General features: G+C 40.0%; 1 protein-coding gene across 1 annotated transcript in view; it reads right to left on the bottom strand.

The window, feature by feature from the left end:
• PALLD (palladin, cytoskeletal associated protein) overlaps positions 1-18,891 on the bottom strand; it is a 319,952-nt gene that overhangs the window by 153,424 nt on the left and 147,637 nt on the right. The window contains exons 8-9 of the mRNA XM_004682387.1: positions 10,963-11,082; positions 8,751-9,093 (exon numbers count right to left, since the gene is read on the bottom strand). Of these exons, the coding sequence (XP_004682444.1) occupies positions 8,751-9,093; positions 10,963-11,082 (463 nt within the window). The remainder of the gene's footprint in view (positions 1-8,750; positions 9,094-10,962; positions 11,083-18,891) is intronic.

Below are 18,891 nucleotides of genomic sequence, written 5' to 3'. Positions count from 1 at the left end.
TTCTAATCAGCATTCTCATTTGCTCAAACTTCTCACTGGAAATGCTTTGGTCTTAATTGAAATCTAGCTTCCCTTGATGGTGTTACTGAACACAGCGTGGTCTTCTCTGAGCACAGAGGGCTCTGGATGCTCTCAGCTTGCCAGCTCCTTGTAGAACACATTGCCAACTCAACATCTGCTTCTCTTTTGAAGTCCAAGTGCTCCACCTATAATCACTCTTCCCTGTTATCACCCACAACCTTGGCCATTTCCTCACTTTTCTCAGTGACTTGACTATTTAGCATCAGGTTTCCTGCCATCACCTGTGGCTATCACCCAAGTTAATATTCCTTCTAACATCTTGACAATGCGGTTCCTTGACCACTTCCTCTACTCTGGTGACCTTAACTCCCACTTCAACTATACACTCAAACAGACATATCCTAAATTCCTTTATTACTTGAAAGTACCTTCTTTCCTGAGAGTTACTACTTTCAGAGACCTCTCTTTGAGTACAATTGTTCACTTTCCATATTTTCCTATCTGACACTGTTGGTGCGAATCATTTTCTTATTGCGTATGATTCATTTTTTTGAGCTGTTCCATTTTCTCAAGTCCTAGTCTGTTCTCCTCTTGAACCCTGACCTGGCTCAGAACCCTGATCTGCTTTCCTTTCTCACCCTACATAATAACTGGATGATTTCTATAATACTTTTCAAGAATCACCAAATTAAACATAGCAGCCCCATCACACCAGTATCACACCAGTACCACCAGCTATCCACTTCTTTGTACTGTCTTCAGAGTGCTGAATATGACTGAAAGACAGTCATAAAACAGTGCTGAATGATCTGAGTTCTCACTCTCTCATTTCAAATGGGTTCCAGGAAATAAAAGCTTTTCTGAGGGAAAAAAATTTTTTTTAAATATTTACTTATGCATATAGAACTGTGGTACAGGCCAGAGGTACAGGGGCGGTAAGAGGATTTACCAAAGACAGAGTGGGGAGCAGAACAGGCAGATTGACGCAGTACACTGCTGAGGGGAGCAGCAGGCAAGACAGGAGAGGTCTGCTGTGCCATGTGGGTCAGCGCCCTGGCTGGGGATGGAACTCGTGAAGTGGCTGCTACTAGCTTCATAGTGTTGTGCTTTAACCCACTGAGCCACCAGGGAGAATCTAAGGGAAAAGTTTTTTATTGTATTTTCTGTTTCAATGTTGGTTCTTAAAATATTTACCTTATTTTTGGCTTTGAAATGAAACATTATTTTTACTTTTAATCTTAAAAGCCTAAAATGTAAAATTTCAGGAAAAGGAGTTTTGGTTGCAGGGGTGATGTTGGTGTTAGAGGAGAGTGTTTGTGGAAGAATAAAGTCATGCTGGAGTCCAGGACATTTTGGGGAGAAGCTTTTTAGGAAGACTCCCAGATGGAATCCTGATTGTTACTGGCTTCCAGGAAGAAAGAAGTGATAGGAGCATTCAGTACCAGAAAACTCTGTTCCCAACTGTGCTCAAAATTGAGCTTGGTTACTGTTATACATCATAGGTGTATAAGTCAGAATAAAACAAATGGAGGTTGAATGGAGGAGAGGGGATAAGAGAGACTGGATTGGAAGAACTTTTAAAAATACTTTGTGGGCCCTCCCTGGTGGTGCCACAGGTTAGGACACAGCACTGCAAGCTAGCCAGCTGCTCCAGTGCAAGTTCAATCCCCAGCCTTGGAGGTGACCCACCTGGCGCAGCAGACCTCTCCTGTCTCGCACGCTGCTCCCCTCAGCAGTGCACTTCATCAGCCTGCCTCTTCTGCTCCCCACTGAGTCTCTGGTGAATCCTTTCAAGGCCCCTGCACCCCAGTTCTATATAGATAAATAAATCTTAAAAATAAAAGTACTTTGTAATTATAGAAGTTACAAGCATTGTTGAGAAGTTGGAAAATCAGGATTAATTAATGACAAAATATAATCTATTCAAGAATCCACCACTAAAAAACCATTAGTAACATTTTGGTCTATTTCTAATATATTTTAGTTGGTTAAAGAGTTTTATACTGTCATAAATCAACATTAAATTGCTTATAATATTTTCATTCTAGTACTTTTTTGATATCAATATATTGCTACTACTCTGACACTAGATTCTCAGTATTACCCCTGGGCATATTCTTCATATATGGCTCCATCTTTCTGTGTTGAAGACTATCCCTCCTTAAAAATAAAAGGTCCCTGCTTAGCAGGAACTACTTTGTTCAATTTTATTATATACCCACCAAAAGAGCTCTCATACACATTTAGGCCAGATGAGACAGGAAGAAAGCACCAGCTTGTACTTTCATGGAAAATATCTGATATTTGGGTTGTACATATGGCATTTCTTATGAATGGCTGAGCACCACTTACAGTGTTTATAAGGTATCTACGGGTATTTCCAAATATATTTTAGACACCAAATAAGACTAACCATAACAATAATGTTTCAACTTTCTTCTGGAAATGTAATTAAAATATTGCATTCATCATAGTAAAGCAAAGTACTATTATCCTATTATCTAAGAGCATGACACTGTGTCAGAGTCAATATTTACATGAAAAATTCACAAGGAAGAATACGTCAAAATGTTATTCTCCCCATTAAAAGTTTCATACTTCAGGAAGTTCCTTGATTGGGCTTTCCATTTTAGGGAGGGATTGTTTCCAAGGTGATCCAACATCAACACTGTTCATGCAAAATTACCATCCTGTTGTTTTGAGGAAGAGCCCATATTTATTAGAGTTATGACCAGGATGAACTTATGTTCTTTATGGTTCATTCTCCAATGCGTTTGGTGAGTGTGATGTGAGATGTTACAGTAATTGAAAAACTTTACTCTAGCCTATGCTTTTTTCTCTAATAATAAACTTTGAACCCATAGTTCTCAATATTTCTACATTGCTTTGTTACTTGACTATACTCAGCAGATAAGGAAAACCATTTTGCCAGAAATGGGAGTTGGTGCCTATTAAATTTCAGAATCAAAAGCAGAATGGGTTATCTCACAAACATTAAATTGGGAAAACAAGGTATTTGGATTGCATGGACACTGATTTGGGAATCAGTAATTTCTCTACAACACGTAAATAATGTTAGGAGGTGAACAGGATTTTGTGTGTTTGCTCTTGCCAATGTTACAGATAAACGGAGTATAGATTATTTAAAGATAAGATTACTCTCTGCGTCATCTTTGTATCCTCTGTACCTAGCATTATCCAGCATACTGCAGATGCTCAATTAATGTGAGGGAATAAAAGGTATGCTAGATTTTTAAATACCGTTTTTAAAGTTAAAGAAATGTTTCACAATTGCTTAAAGGTATGGTATTTATCTCTTTAACCTTTGTTACTCACTTTGCCCTAAATTGTTTCTATTTATAGTATCTTTGCATGTGTTTGCGCACTTTGCACACACATTTAAAATCTACCAGGTAAGGCTCATACTAGAAGCTAAGAAACCATTTGTAGCCTAATGTTAAACAGTGATTTAATGAGATCTTGACCCCTACAGATTAAAGGTTAAAGGATGGAAAAATGTTAAACTTTCTAAGTTATACTGACCAAGCCACACATTTGAGATCAAGCAGCAGTCCAACATAAACAGGATGGGAAGGGAGTAGCACCGACGTGCTTAGCCCTTCATCAGAAATCTGGCTTCTGAGGGAGTGTTAACATGTCAAGTACACACACCTTGAAATAGCACTTTGTACTGTGGCCAAATGTCACTGCAAATGAATTAGAGAATGCAAATGTCTTTCTAGACCTTCCAACAGTCTGATTTTCTCCCAAATGCTTTACAATGAGATGGTAATTAAATAAGAACATAGAAGTGAGGAAGGAGTCGAAATACTTCCCAAATTAAATAGCTTAATTTCCATCCCCTAAGGTTTGTATTTAATTCTTCATTATTCATTCAGTTTATAAGATAAATGATCAGCTGAAAGAGACCCTTCTCACATTTAGAGAAAGACCTTCTCTTCTTCTTTGCCTGCTTCATTCAGAAATGAATTCTGATTCATTCAGAAATGGTTTTGAACATTTACTTTATGTCAGGCACTGATCTAGGTCCTAGAGAAAGAGAGTGAGGTTCCTACTCTCCAAAAGCTCTTCTTGTATTAGTGAAAAAAGCTATACACAAACCAATAAACAGGTATGCCACTGGATATAATTACATGCCATATAGTCATGAAAGGGGATGATTTATTTGAGAATGGCCAGAGGCTGCTTTAGACTGGATGGTTAGGGAAGGTGGGAACACTAAGCTGATTTGAAAAGACAAGAAGGAGCCAGTCATTAGTAGCAGAACATTCCAGGGAGTGAGTAGAACATTCCAGGCAAGGAACAGCTTGTGCTTAAATTTGTGTCTAGGAGTGTGGAGGAAATCAAAGGAACTTCCAAGGATAGAAAGCCTGGCACAACTGAGTCGCTGATAAGAATGACATGGGCAGCTATTGCCTTCTCTTCTGTCTCTAAAGCTCATCATCTCTCACTCCTATAAGCAGTGCAGGGACAGTGCCTTGATTTTACACAAAGCAATTACACCAAATTTACACAAAATTATTGCTTATTTGTGCAGTCGTATCTTCATCTGCCAGTCCAGTCTGGCCAGAGGTGACGGAAAAAAATTGCTAAGGTAAGACTGGGCTGATAGAACCCACCCGGGTCTTGAGACAAGAAGAGTAGGAACAATTGCAGGGAAGGATGGGAGTGAGAGAAAGAAGAGAATTCAAGTAAAATGCTGTTATTTGAAGAAACCTGGTTTAGTCTGATTCATTTCACATTTTTAAGACAGGGAATTCTACTGCTTTGATTTAGCAGATGGGAGGGAGAAGAGAAAACAGGAAGAACAGGAGAAAGGTGATTAAATTCATATGTAAACTCTGAAACATTTCATTATCAGTTTCCCCCAAAGTATGGACTTTTATGGCTATGTGCTGTTTATTTCTGGCACTGCAGCAACGAGTCAGTAGAACTTTCCCTGCTGTTCTGTCCTGTTTCCTGGTACATGAACTTGCTCACTCCTCAGTAATCTAACTTTTGATTTTTCCCTTTGCTTCTTGCATGGGTATCTGTTCTATCTGCCTCCCACAAGACAAAGGAAGAATATAAACAGAGCAGAAATAAATGGGGCTTGAAAGTAGCTCATTATTTATGTATTGTTTGGCCTAACTTAGGAGAGGAGCTCAGTGGGAAATCAGGATTGTGCTTCTCTGTTTTGCACATCACCACTAAAGCCGGTGTTCACGGGTTTCTTCAGGGTTATTCCTAGGGGCCCCATGCGTAACCATCCCTTTGAAGGACTGTGTTTTGTCAAGAATAAGCAGAAGCAGGACTCTGTTTCTTACTAACACATGGAGCCCTATATTTAGAACCTGCTGGCATTATTTGCAGAATGGGCGGCAACAGACTGATTTGGTGCCCTTGGAACAAGGAAACTAATATGAGTTCGTAAGTTAGGGTGTTTACTCCTTTCTCTTTATCTCCGATGAGATAAACTACTTAAACACCACTCTGCTGTGTCTTTTCTTTGTACCATGATAAGAAACCGTGAGTGTGAGATACCAAGTAACAGAAATTACCTCAGGTGTGAGTTTTCCTGTTTAATGTGCTGGGACACTTCTGCAACAGTGAGGGATGCCAGTGGGCAATGGCGCAAAGCACCAGTGCTTACTGAATGGCCTCATTTAATCACATTGAACTTAAACTTGAGGGTGAGTATCTAAGATTAAGACCCTGGGAGATGCACAAGCTAAAGTGGATGGATGGCTCCTGGATGCTGAGCCAGGGGACCCCTAGGGACAGCCCGGTGTGTTTGCAAGAGCACTGTGGGGGATTTCTACAGAGGATGGAGGCAGGGTTTGATCAAGAAAAAATACATGACGTTTCTACCTTTTCATTTTAGTCTTGGTTTTTTTTTTCTTCCTGTGAACACTGTGCAGCTATTTGAGAAAAAAAATGTAGTTTTTTTTAATGATGAACTTTCTTTTCAAGAATATGCTGAATCAAACATTATTTTTAGATTAATTTAGTACAAGAGTAAATATTTTAATTCCTCTTGCTTGCCTCTCCCAATTGTTTGTTTTTTTTTATTACAAATATTTCAGATGAATAAAATGCCATATGCCAAAAATACAAGTCTCTCTTTTTATGAATGGGGGGAAAAAATCCCAAGGTGATGATGCGTATTAGAAAAGTCCATAGTTTTTCATTACCAACCACAGGAAGCAAAGCCTCATTTTTCCCTAACGTATGAAAAGAAATAAACAGATGTGTGAAAGAATCTTCCTGGGCAGTTACCTGTACTCATTGATTATCAACAACAGATGTCATGCTAATTTATTTGCAGGTTCCATTCAATAGCCTTCCTCTATCAAATCATGCATCTTTTAAAACACAAGCAAAACTTGTATGAACTGATCATGAAGATAAATGAAAAGACCACACCAGTCATCTTGGTCTCACCTCAAGAGATTAGGCTGGAGAAGACAAAGCAGAGAGTATTAACGTCTGCTTTAATTATGCTGTAGTTTGATTTGTCACATCAAGCATGTAATTATTTTGTAATTGAATCAGCCACTATGGAGGAAAGTATGGAGGTGCCGCAGAAAGTTAAAGAATTACCATATGATCCAGCAAGTCCTCTTCTAGGTATTTGTATGAATGAATGAAAAAACTAATGCAAAAATGTATCTAAAACTGAAGTTCACTGCAGCAATATTTACAAGAGCCAAGATACAAATAAGTATCCAGTGATAGGGGCGGACGAGAACCTCTTTATATGGATGTTAAACACCAAAGTCCATTTTCTTGCGTCTTATTTAATGCTGAAAGGCTGACTAATAAGCAAATAATGAAGTCACCCTGCAGGCTCTGACTTCAGCTACTCCTCTTAATGGCAACAGGTTTTCTCTGTCTGCCTTTTGTGGACATGCTCCCTGGGGCCTCCAGCAAATACAACAACATCACTGCAAAGTGAAGCTAAAAGCTGAAGAGCTGTTGAAACTGCTGAGATAAGAGGGGCTGTAAAAGCCTGTTAACAGCTCCTCATGTTTGCCCTCCTGTGATTTATAGCCAATTTATGACAGCCATTAATGGGAGATACCCTCCACTTATCCCAGAGACCAGTCAAGTCCTAGTTATTAAACACACTACCTTTTCTTCCCCAGAACAGCAGGTCCTTGTTTCAGTAAAAGCACTGCAAATACATATTCAAAAATGCAGATAAAAGCAGTCAGCAGCGGCAATTAATTTTATGGACCGGGGCTCAAGATCAATCCTTTTTAAGACTCTCACTCTTGAACGCATGTCACCTGTTCAGTCTCAATGGCGCTGGAGTAGAGGCATGAAAAGTACAACTAGCACCTTCCCTACCCCATCAGGTTCTTGAATCACAGTGATGAGAAAAATAAAAAAAACCCAGGCGGATGCAGACAGAAGCATTACTGAGACCCGACTTCCTTACACGCCATTTCACTTAAAGTCACAGTTTCCCAAATCCTCTCATTGATGGTAAGTAAGGAGTCACTGCACTGTCTACAAAGCCTGTGACCCTCTAGGCTAAGAGTGGGCTGGGATGGAGCATAACACTGCACACAGGGTCCTACCAAGACACTTTCGAAACCACAACACAAGGTGGTCCAGAAGTTACTTTTACACCATTAGTCCGCCATTTGCTAATCCAAGACCTTTATGTGGCTGATTTGTTATTTGATTAGTCTAATAACGTCTGAAACCACTCAATAAACACTAAAGTGATGTACAAATGTCAGTTTTGAACTCTAATTTGAACAGTTATCTATTGCAACATTTCTAACAAAGACATTGATAACAGAGAGAGGAGACGAGGCTGTTTATTACCAGGGAAAAAAAGAAACTCCTACTCTTCTTATCCTCCTTTCCAGATCAAAAAGCATCAGACATCATGGGAAATTATAAGAGGCTTTCTCAGATTCTGACAGACTCATTCTCATGGAAATGTGACCTTGTTGAGAAAGTATACATTTTTATACGATTCTGACATTTCCACCGACCTCTATCAGGGCAGTAATTCAAGATTTGTTATGGTGTGATAGAACCTTTTGAGTTAATTAATTTCTGCCTCTCTCTGACATTGTAATGGCTCCATTCATAACAACTCTCTGCTGTATGGTGCCAACGGAAACAGCTCATGGAAGGTTTATCATCCTAAAAAAATAATGGAAATCAAATATGAAGGTGGAATTCATGAACGATGCAGTTCCAAGAACTCCAAAGCCAAGTCACTGGCGTTGTGAGGAGCACTCTTCTTCCTGACCAGCCTGCCTATCTCAGTTTCACCCCCGAAATTCACAGCTGAATTTCCATCCTCAGCTTTCAGTCTTGTCTGACTTGGATTTCCATACCGAATCTTAATTTTTAAACATTTGGAAGTGCTTTTAACCGACAGCTCAAAGCAGGCCTTGCTCCCACCCCCTCCGGCAGACAGCCGCATCCTCGCAATACACCACAAAGCCACACCATGAATTGACATTTTCACAGTAGAAACCAGTTAAAGCTTTTAGCAAAGGGCATTGGAACCAAGCTTCTCATTTACCTTCTATAGTTTTAAACATCTGCTGTAATTTTCAGTGACCCCACTCAATGGCAAGGTCCCATCAGCCAGGGACAACTTGCCACGTACTTGAGCCCAGGCAAAAAGTTCTCCCTGCTCAGAGAGGCAACTTAACAGGGGTATGGAAAGTATTATAAAACCATGCAGAAATACTCACAGTTTGGGTTTGGCAAGCAGAGGTGGCGGCTCCTTAGTGGGTGAGAGCAGGACAGCTGGAGCAGGAAGAGATTTATTAGTGTTAGCTTTGCCGTTAATCAGTCCATTTACTCCATGGCTGGGATGGACGCCGTTGGCTTCCCTCTCAGCAGAACTGAACTGCATTTGAAGGGCTGCCCTGCTCAGTCCTAACTCAGGGCTGTTCACCTGCTGGATCTCAGCTGGTTTCTTTGATGCCAACTCAAAGGAGCTTGTTTCCAAGAGTGGAGGGGGAGGAGGCAAGTTTTGGAAGAGATCGTTGTTGGCGTCTCCCACTGAGTCATAGCTACAGTTTTCAGTGTTGGCTAAGGAAAAAGAAGAGGAGGAGAGAGTAATAAGATGCCACAGCTATTTTCATATTGTCCCGGAGCATCTGAGCTTCCCCTGTGCTCTGTTAAGATGTTAAAGAAGAGATGATTGTACTATCTCAGCGATGTGGCAGCTAAGTCACTTTGGAGGACTGGATCCTTCCACGCTTGTTTTCAGTGGCTGCCACTGCTTCATTTCCTGAAGTGCCCACATGTGGGGAAACCACCACCAATTCATTAACAAATTCCAAACAAAAGTTAAAGATAGAAGTTGGGGATTGGGGGGAGGGGAACCCAACACAAATAAGACCAACTAATAGTGCTTTGTCCCCTCTCAGTTTAACCTGTGGGTCAAACTCCATCCCATTTGTTCTCCACTGACATTAGCTCAAGCTATAAATGTTGTCTGTGGTAGGCCATGGACATTCATCCTTTTAAAGTTAAGTAAACAAAGCTCAGTGGGGCGTAGGGGATGTACTCAAAAATGCTCACTGAGGTACACTGGAAGCCCCAAAGTATTTGATTGTGTTTGGCCTATAGCAGATTTATCCCAGATTAAAATGGAAAATACTGCATGCCAGTTTATGCCACACTGACTTTGAAAGTCCAGAGTTTGGCCCAGACTGCTGGAGCCATTTGGTGTGGCCATTTTCAAGCCAACTCAGACTCCAAACACTGGGATCCCTTCTGCTCTGTGGCTCTAATCAAGCTTCTGGAGTTTCCTTTTCATCGTAAAGGACCATTTGTCTCAACAATTTCCCCAGGAAGGTCAACTTTTCATTTCTGAAGATGCAAAAAGCATTTCCAGTTCCCACTGCACCTCCCTCAGCTGTGTTGCTTGTGCCTCTGCTGCCACCTAGCACCACTTCCTGACTCTAGGGAAGGAATCCCAGGGATCCCCCTCCCCTCGCCTAGCTGAGGCAGCCCACACCCCATGTACGGACACCTGCTGTGTGTGCTGTGTGCCAGAGAGATATTTTTAAAATTCCATAAAAGAAGTCACAGAGGTGAGGCTATACAAATAAAATCAAAGCCAGTCAGAATGTCTGTGGGTGTCCTGGCAGTGGGGTGGGATGGTAGCTCAGCTGGCACAGCGCGAACCCATATCCCAGAATCACATGCAAAGCTGTAAATCAACACTACCTCAACAAAAGAATACAAAAAAAAAAAAAAACAACAACAACAACAACAAAAAAAACCCAGTCAGTAATCGCAGACAATAGTCAATGAAAGTTAAAATAAAGGAAATAACTGTTCTGTTGCATTCCTGAGAGGTTTTGAGTAAAAAGAAAAAAAAAATCCAATGGTTTTGAATATTTGGTTGTAATAATATATTGCTTTAGTTTCTAAGAATTATAATCTACCACCAATGAAATCTGATCTCTAAGATCTTTACAGTTCTTCTGAGTCATAGTGGGTTTACCTTGCGTGACTTTTTCCATAACGGGTACAACAATGTCCAGCTCTCTGGACATTGTCCAGTTCTCTGCAGAGGCCTGCTGCGGCCCTGCTGAAATTAAGGGTCCTGATTCAGAGGTAGTTTCTACGTGAGCCTGATTCTGGGTTCACAGGAAGATGTTAGGACACCAGTTCCCAAGTTTCCAAGAGCGAGACTGTGTGATTGACAAACCAACACCTTGCCTGTGTGTTCAGATGCCAGTGCTATACATCATCTTTTGGACTTTTGTCACTACTTCCACGCCCCCTTTCTCCAAAGTCTTAGGCTTCCTGATGAAACGCTGTCTGGCTGACTCCTGGAGCAGCAGCGAGCATTCCTAAGGGCTGAGCTCTCCTCCTGGGACCTTGTGGTGAACCACACTAAGTAGCGGGGAACAGAATCCAGTCCACTTCTCACTCCTCACATACCTGATGTGACAAGCAGCTGGGCGGTACTGGTTACAGATCCATAATCATTTCTTGCCGAGCATGTAAAGATCCCCGCATCTTCAGGAAAAGTCTCTGCGATCACCAGGGTACAGATCTCCTCTAGAAGTGAATAGAATTCATCATATTGAAACCACAGCCACTTTGAAGAAGTCAAACTCTGCCTTTCTAAAACAAATAGGCAATGATTATCTTTACAAAAGTGTTCACAATACAATTGCCTCTTTATATTTAATTTAACTGCGCTCTCTAGAGATCTTTGGAGTCAGACCCTTTGAGACTTCAGGCAAGATCACTCTTGATCAGTTGGTTTCCTCATCTGATTCTGGGTTCACAGGATCAGCTCCCAAGTTAGGAAACCAGCTCCCAAGTTTCCAAGACCAAGACTGTGTGATTGATAAACCAACTCCTTGCCTGTGTGTTCAGGTACCAGTGCTATACATCATCTTTCGGACTTTTGTCACTACTTCCAAAAATACCCAGTGGTGTATCTGTGAAGATACAACAAGACGCTTGCCAAATGTGTACCATGGCCCTGGCACGTCACACATGCTCAGTGGACATCAGCTCCACTCTCTCCAGCCTAATTTACTTGTATGTTGAAGTTCTTTCAACTACAATGGAGGTGCCTCTTATTTTCGCTCAAGTGAAAAGCAAGTAGTAGGGGAAATCAACTTCTCTGAACTGCTGACAATGGGGTTAAGAATCGAATAGATAAATGTTTGACTTGCAGACAATTATTCTGGAAGCATTGTTACAGTGTGATTGTGTTATATAGTACTTTAAAAGTTCAGATCTAGAATCTGCTGAAAGAGCCAAAATAAGGTCCTGGGGCTACGTATCCTGCTACTTGTGACTTTGATTAACTTCTGTGAACCTCAACATCCCTATCTGTAAAATGGAGACAATGACAGAATCTACCTGACAGAGTTTCCATTAGTCCCAACTTATAAAAATAAGCACCACAGGGGTTAGGATGAAGATGAAATGACAACAGCTTAACAGCCAGGCCGCTCGTACTAGGCTCTAGGTATTATTAATAGCACTTACCCTACATCACTGCAGATTTAATCCTCTCAACCTTACAAGTTATGTTTATTATGTTTATTATCATTAGCCTATCTTCTAAGAGGAAACGGAAGCACAGGAACACTAATTGATTTGTCCAAGGTCACATAGCAAGTAAGTGGTAAGATGAGAATTGAAACCAAACTAAGTTCTAGATTCCACACTCCAAACCACCACTTATTTTTGTGCTGAGATACAGAGTGAGCTCGGGACGCTGCCTGGCACCTAGAAGATGCTGTAGCCATGAGTGTCAGCAATTCCTTTAGAGAGATGTTCTCTGGAGGGACTAACTCTGTTGTACCAGAGGAATACAGATGATTACATGAACAAATATTAAGAAATGTGATCTATTTCTGATTCCCACAAAGAGACTCCACTGGATGTCACATATTATGTGGGTATCGTAAGACCCCCACCCTGTAGATGTTTAGCAAGTGTGGTTGCCTTGACTTCCCTGTCCGCATCAGACCCCTTTGTAATGTGACCCTGCAGCTTCCTCCAGCTGGCAGAATTTATTTCCCCAACCCTAGAATCTGGGTTGGCCTTGCAAGTTAGCTTAACCTAGAATGCACTAGAACTGAAGTAGATGGTCAATTTAAAGGCCTATAATAGATAAAAAGGTTTTAATTGTAAGGTAGCATTTGTATCCACAGTTATATTTTTTTTAAATAAGTATTTAACCATAAGACATGTTTTTGCAACTAACTTGCTTATTTTCACTACTGATGGCTGAACTGACTACAATCTTTAATAACAGTTACAAAATTGAGGTTAGACTTCATTATCTTTGTATGCACAGCGATACGATACTAAGTTTTCTATACTAAGTTTTCTATGTCCTCTTAAAAATATTTAAGTACAGATACTACAAGTTTCTAGAAGCTAATAATGGGAGGAGATTCCAGATTTTGCCTCAAGTATCTTTTGCTTGTAACCTTCCATTAATAAATCCTTCAGCTAATCTGCTGTCTTCCCCTTGTTGCAGTTAGGAACAGTTTATTCTTGCTATTCTTCAAGAAAGATGGAAAATATTTGAGCAATTTCTTAACATTGATGGTACCTATCATAAACATTCTCACTTTAGTGTCAATCTGTGCAAAAGATTCCTATCTCAAGACACATTGTGGGAACTAGGAAAACACCATAAATACACGACATAACTATGAAACATAATGTGTATAAGTAATTTTGATATCTTTAACAATGTGCTCTCCATTTAAAAAGATGAAGAGAAAATAAAAGACTAGAGAATGGGCAAGATTCTGTAATGCTCTAACTTAATATTTATCCTACATTTATTCTCCTTATACACTCAAGGATGTAGTTATACATATCGTTTAAATTTGTACATTTCACTTAGCTCTGCATTAGGACTGGGATGTTTTCAGGGTAATTTATAAGACTGGGTATAATTTCTTGAATCTTTTAGGATAGTGTTTCCCAGATGTGTTAGATAGTTCAGTAGCACCTGGAACTCTTGTTAACCATGTTGGTAATCTAGTCCTATCAGAGATTCTGATGCAACAGACTTGGGTTGGGCTAAAGATTTTTCTAAAAATAAATATCTAGACCAGATTTATCTTTAGGAAGATATAGGAAACTTCATCCTGAAAACTAATTTCAAATACTCTTGATTGGAACCCATAGAAGGTAATGTTTTATGTCCAACTCAGTTATAGAGATATATACGCAAACATATATTAAAGTTGATACTGATATGTTGCCTGATGAAACAAATGTATTGATAAACCAGTCATACAGCATTACTGATACATGAAAGTACATAACTATTGTTTAAATAAAACGTTCACTAAATCGAAGGAAAACAAGAGAATAACAGAGCACTATGTATTCTCTTGGGTTGTGGTTTTTGTTTTTGCTTTTCGACAGTAATAAACACAATTTGGCTTCCCAGTTGAAGAGGGAGATAGAAATCATGGAGATAATTCAAGTTGGAATTTCAGATATGATTAATCACTTGCAAAGTTGAGAAGTGTCTGGAAAGGTACAGGGGTTGGGGCTTTTTTAAAATGAATACATGTGGTTATAGAATGAGTTAAAGGGTACTTAGCCAGAGAAGGGTAAATGAAACTTAGAACATTAAATGCTATAAGGAAGTTTAGAGCCACCACCCCAAATCTCTCATTTCTTAGGTGAGGTCCATAGTGATTCTCTCAAGGCCACAGCTGATGAAATTTAAAGCTAAAATGCTGAAAATATACATCATGCCTCCCACCAACACATTTTTGTCCCCTCAAAACACAGAGCTTCTCTAGGTGTCCTGTGTTTGTTTCTAGTTCAATACACTAAGAAGCCAAAATGAAATAATTTAAGATTTTCCAGATTCTGAAGAGTCTCATTACTCAAATAATTCACTAGAAATTCATTTGCACAGGGAGATGGATTTCGTGTCCCCTAGGTGTCCTCTGTGAACAGGACACACTGGCACAGGACATGAGACCAGTCAAACAGCCACTATAATACGGTCATGTTGATATCAGAAGGAACAGTCTAACTTGTGGGGCCACAAGCTGCCCTCTGAGAGACGGGTTTTCGGCAGATGGAGGTCACTTTGTTCCCTCTTAGCAGATGCTGCTGGGAGCTGTGAGGTCTTCCCAGGTTGCAGCAGCCCCTTGCTGCTTCCTGCCCAGAGCAACACTGCCTCCATCTTTGCACCGCCTCCGTAGGGTGTGTTGCTCTTAATCTTGCATCATTTTCACCTGGGGAAATGAGAGTTTCTGCAGACATGTAGAAAAATGTCCACTGCCAGTTGAACGTCAGAGACTGCTTTCACTGCAAACACAGCATTAATTCTGTGTCTGAAAACCGACATTTAAGAACAAGATTTTTATAAAAAAGTGATTTTGGAGTGATGATCTTAACTCTTAGAGTTCTTTCTCACATTATCACAACTTTGTGGGTTTCTTTAGTTGGACCTGAGCTTGTACAGGAAGTTGTGGCTTCTAATCCAGAGGTCCTCTTGACAATGCCATTTTATCATCTCTTTTGAGACTAAGTTAAAATTCCTTCATGTGTCACAAAGTCTAAGTAGCTAGGCGTCCACTTCCTTGCCAGTTCATTTTGCCCCTCTCAGCTTCTTTGCTGGGCTCCAGGCGCCCTGGTTCTCAGGCAGCCCCTGGAGAAGCGGCCTTCCTCACACGTCTCTGTCCTCGAGTGGAAGTTCTTGACCCTCTCCTACTTAGCCACGCATTTCTCCCTAAACATTACAACCTCAGAGAATCCTTTTTTTGTGGAGATTTGGTCAGCTCTGGCTCCCGCCTATGACTCAGGATGGCAAATTTCCCTTGGAAACATCTATCCCTATTATTATTATTTGTTGTGTAACTGGCTTGCTGGTCTCTGGTTCCCTCACACATTTGGCCTCTGTGAGGATAGACAATTTTTTTCTGTGTGTAGTTTGACCCTTGTATCACTTTCACAGAAGCCGCTTCATAAATATTGTTGAATAAACTTATGGACAGGAAGTAAACATACAGAATATATTCAGCTTTACAGAAGACTATTTTCTAACCAAATTCTAAGAAAGACTACATTTCCTTTGTGTGATTCAAATCTGAACAACATTCATTTTATATGAATGTTCAGGAATATTTCTATTGCATGAAATAAGATAGGGTCATGTATCCAATTCATGATGAATGAACATCTACAACCGATTACAAACTCACAATATATAAAAAGAAAATAGATTGACATGTTCTTTTATGAGAGATGTTCTTTACTATGTCTCAGTGATTTTTTTTTGTTTGTTTGACAAAATTTTAATTCAATTCTTTCGAGCCTGTTCAGTTTTTCTTGGAAAATTTATCTGAAAGGGACAATAGGTTTCCATTTTGTTGAGAGAGAGAAGCATCATACAGCTTGATTGGTTCAGACATTATAAAAATGAAGGAAGCCAGGAAGGAATGAGATGAACCAGGCAGTAATGCTAAGCTTTCATCTGGTAGCCTCGGACTTGAACAAAGAGCTTAAGGCAGCTGTAAAATACATTTTAGTGAGGAATGGAAATCAGGAAATGACCGCTTATGTCAAATAAAGGGAGTCAGAGGCTTAGTTAATTGTACTGAAAAAAAAATGGTCTCCAGTATAACTGGAAAAAATTTAAGTTATTAATAACTCCAATTACGATCCACTTTAATCCAATTTTCCTAAGTGAAAGGTTTTTATTTGAGCACATATAATAAATTACTAAATCGGAATTTTTTTTTTTTCTGGAGGTAAATTCTGATTTTTATAGTTAACTAAAAATTACCTAATCACATCAGTATCTCCCAGAAGTCAACCCTGATTTTTATTCAAGTTCTTGGACCTACTTAACCCTTGGCTAGATGGAAACAAAACTACTTTAATTGCAGAAATGTACAAAACAGTGAGGCAGCAAGGATAATATTACTGGGTCCCTAGGCCAGTAAGAGGACATTTTCAAAAATGCCTTCTTTCGGAGATAAAAAAGCCCTCTCTCTCTCTCTCTGTGTGTGTGTGTGTGTGTGTGTGTGTGTTTGGCAGAAGGGGTTATAGCCAAAGTAAAAAGAAATCCAGCATTAACTTCCAAACCACATGGTTTGGCTAACACAACTGAAAATAAGGAATCCTGGACTAAAACCAACAAGATGCGATTCAGACTGGATAAATGAACTGTTGTATGCCCATCAAGTTTAAAAAAGATATTATCAATGCTTCCAAAACTCTGCAATAGCCCAACTGAATCTTCGTTTTCTTCTTTTGAGGTCATCTTTCTTTTGATGTTTGTTAGCTGTCACCATACAACAAGCACCACTCTTGTATAAAGAAAAAGGAAACTTGCCAATGTTAGAAAAAAGCTGGGTCTATCTTGGGGCATAAACTCTCAGTACCTCAACTTCTTCATAAATTTGCAAAATCCCCTAGGGAGCAGTCAGTGGGCAAGGCCATGGGTGAATCCTAGAAATAGAAGGCTAACTCTGTAGGAACTCAGGGTCCAGCTCAGCGTGGGCTGGAAGCTCACAGCCCATAGGAGGCGCTGGTGCTGTGGGTGCCTCGACTTTCTGGTTTGAGACTAAACATGGCCGACTTCCAGACCCTAGCACCGGATCAAATCAGACATTCCTGTGGGGATGAAATGAGCGTTCTCAACTGATCCAAGAGGCAGAGTAGGGAAATGAGCAGGATGTGCCATGTGGTGTTAAGAGTTTGGGTGCGGTTCGCCACCTTGTGTTTGTCATGAGGTAGAAGATGGAGCAGAGGTGATGGCCTTGGTGACATAAGCCTCCGCGCGTCTGTCTCTAGTCACCCTGCTCCATCTGCATTTGTCCTTCATTCCTGGCAGGCAGCTGCTACCCTTCTGGGTATTCCCTTTCCTCGAGTCTGCATTTGGTCTCCTGCTTTCTGTACCACTCACATCTTGCACTTTCTGGGTTAATTATGTTGAGGCACATCCTACCTAAAGTTTTGTGGAGGGAAAAAAAGTCTTAGGGACTTTGCATCTGAAACATCCCAACTAGAACTTCCTATCAAATTAAAGGTTTGGCTGGGTGCAGAAACAGGAGGTCCCATACCTCAGTATATTTGAAGGTTTTGCTTCACTGTATCTTTATCTCTACTGTGGCTACTGAGAAACACTAAGACACTCTGATTTTATTGGTTTATATGTGACCTGATGTTTTCTCACTGAACCTATATATCATCCTTTTCTTTCTTGAATATTCTGAATTTCTCAATGGTGTACACTGCTGTGAATTTGTTTTCGTACACTGAAAATTCAGTGGGATTCTTTGAATCTGAAAATGGACTGCCTTCATGTTGAGGAATGAAAACATTATTTCATTGATAATCTCCCTCCACCCTTTTTGTTCTTTCCTTCTGGAATTCCAACAATTCATGCATAATCTACCTGGGTGGGGTCCCTAGTGTCTAATTTTCTTAAATTCTCTCACATCCCTTTCTCTTTGCCTTTCCCCCCTTGCTTTCCTTTGTGGAATAGTTCTCTAACTTTTGTATCTACTATTGACTGTTTTCATTTTTTTCCCCCCTACATGTTCCTCCCTCACTGTTCTTTTTATAGTTTTTTTTGTTTGTTTGTTTTCCTTTACGTCTTGGAGGATTTCTGCAGAAAGTTTTGACTTTACATGTTCTTCTCTTTGTAAGCTGTTTCCTCCAAGTTGTTTTGGAGAAATTTCTTATTTTCTACCACATATGGCAGAAGTTTCTTCAGTTATCTTTTCTCTTCTTGTTTCACAAGGTTTTGAATTGAGTAGAACCTCTGAGGACAAGTATAAGCATGTCATCCTTTCTCTTCCCACTAAAGTACTTGAGATAGTTTATGTGAAAAACCTCTCACAATTGTGGATTTTTTCCCCCTCTTGAGATGTTCAGATTGCCTGGAGAGGAGTCTCAGTTTCTTCCACAAGAGGTTAGGTTCCTGAGCAGCTATTTGGAAGATGAGAACAGATTGGGAATCCAAACAGCTACTCGATTTTTTGGGGTGCACATTCAAATATGCATAGAATCTCCTCTTATCTTCCCAGAGATTAAACCAAACTTTCTTGGTTCACAGGGCTCTGAGTGTTTCAATAATTATTTTATGGTGCTTCTAAGTCAAAAGATATTCCTAACAACTTCGTTTATTAAGCAGTCATTGCCAAAGAACTTAAAAAGCATTCAGATCTTGACAAGTTAGTTCCTGTTTGAAAAAGTATACATCTATATGGAAAGTTTTTTTTTCCTTAATAACCACAATTACTCACTAACAGATGTGTGCATCTGGGGAGTGGGGTGGTACTGCATGATGATTGGGATCAGATTGGACACACCCGGTCTCATTTCATGTTTCACATTGATTTTCAT

Source organism: Condylura cristata, unplaced genomic scaffold (genome assembly GCF_000260355.1).
Source record: "Condylura cristata isolate star-nosed mole 26May11 unplaced genomic scaffold, ConCri1.0 scaffold00014, whole genome shotgun sequence".
Classification (NCBI taxonomy): Eukaryota; Metazoa; Chordata; class Mammalia; order Eulipotyphla; family Talpidae; genus Condylura; species Condylura cristata.
Note: the sequence above shows the minus strand (reverse complement) of the source record. Positions and strands in the feature narration are given on the sequence as shown.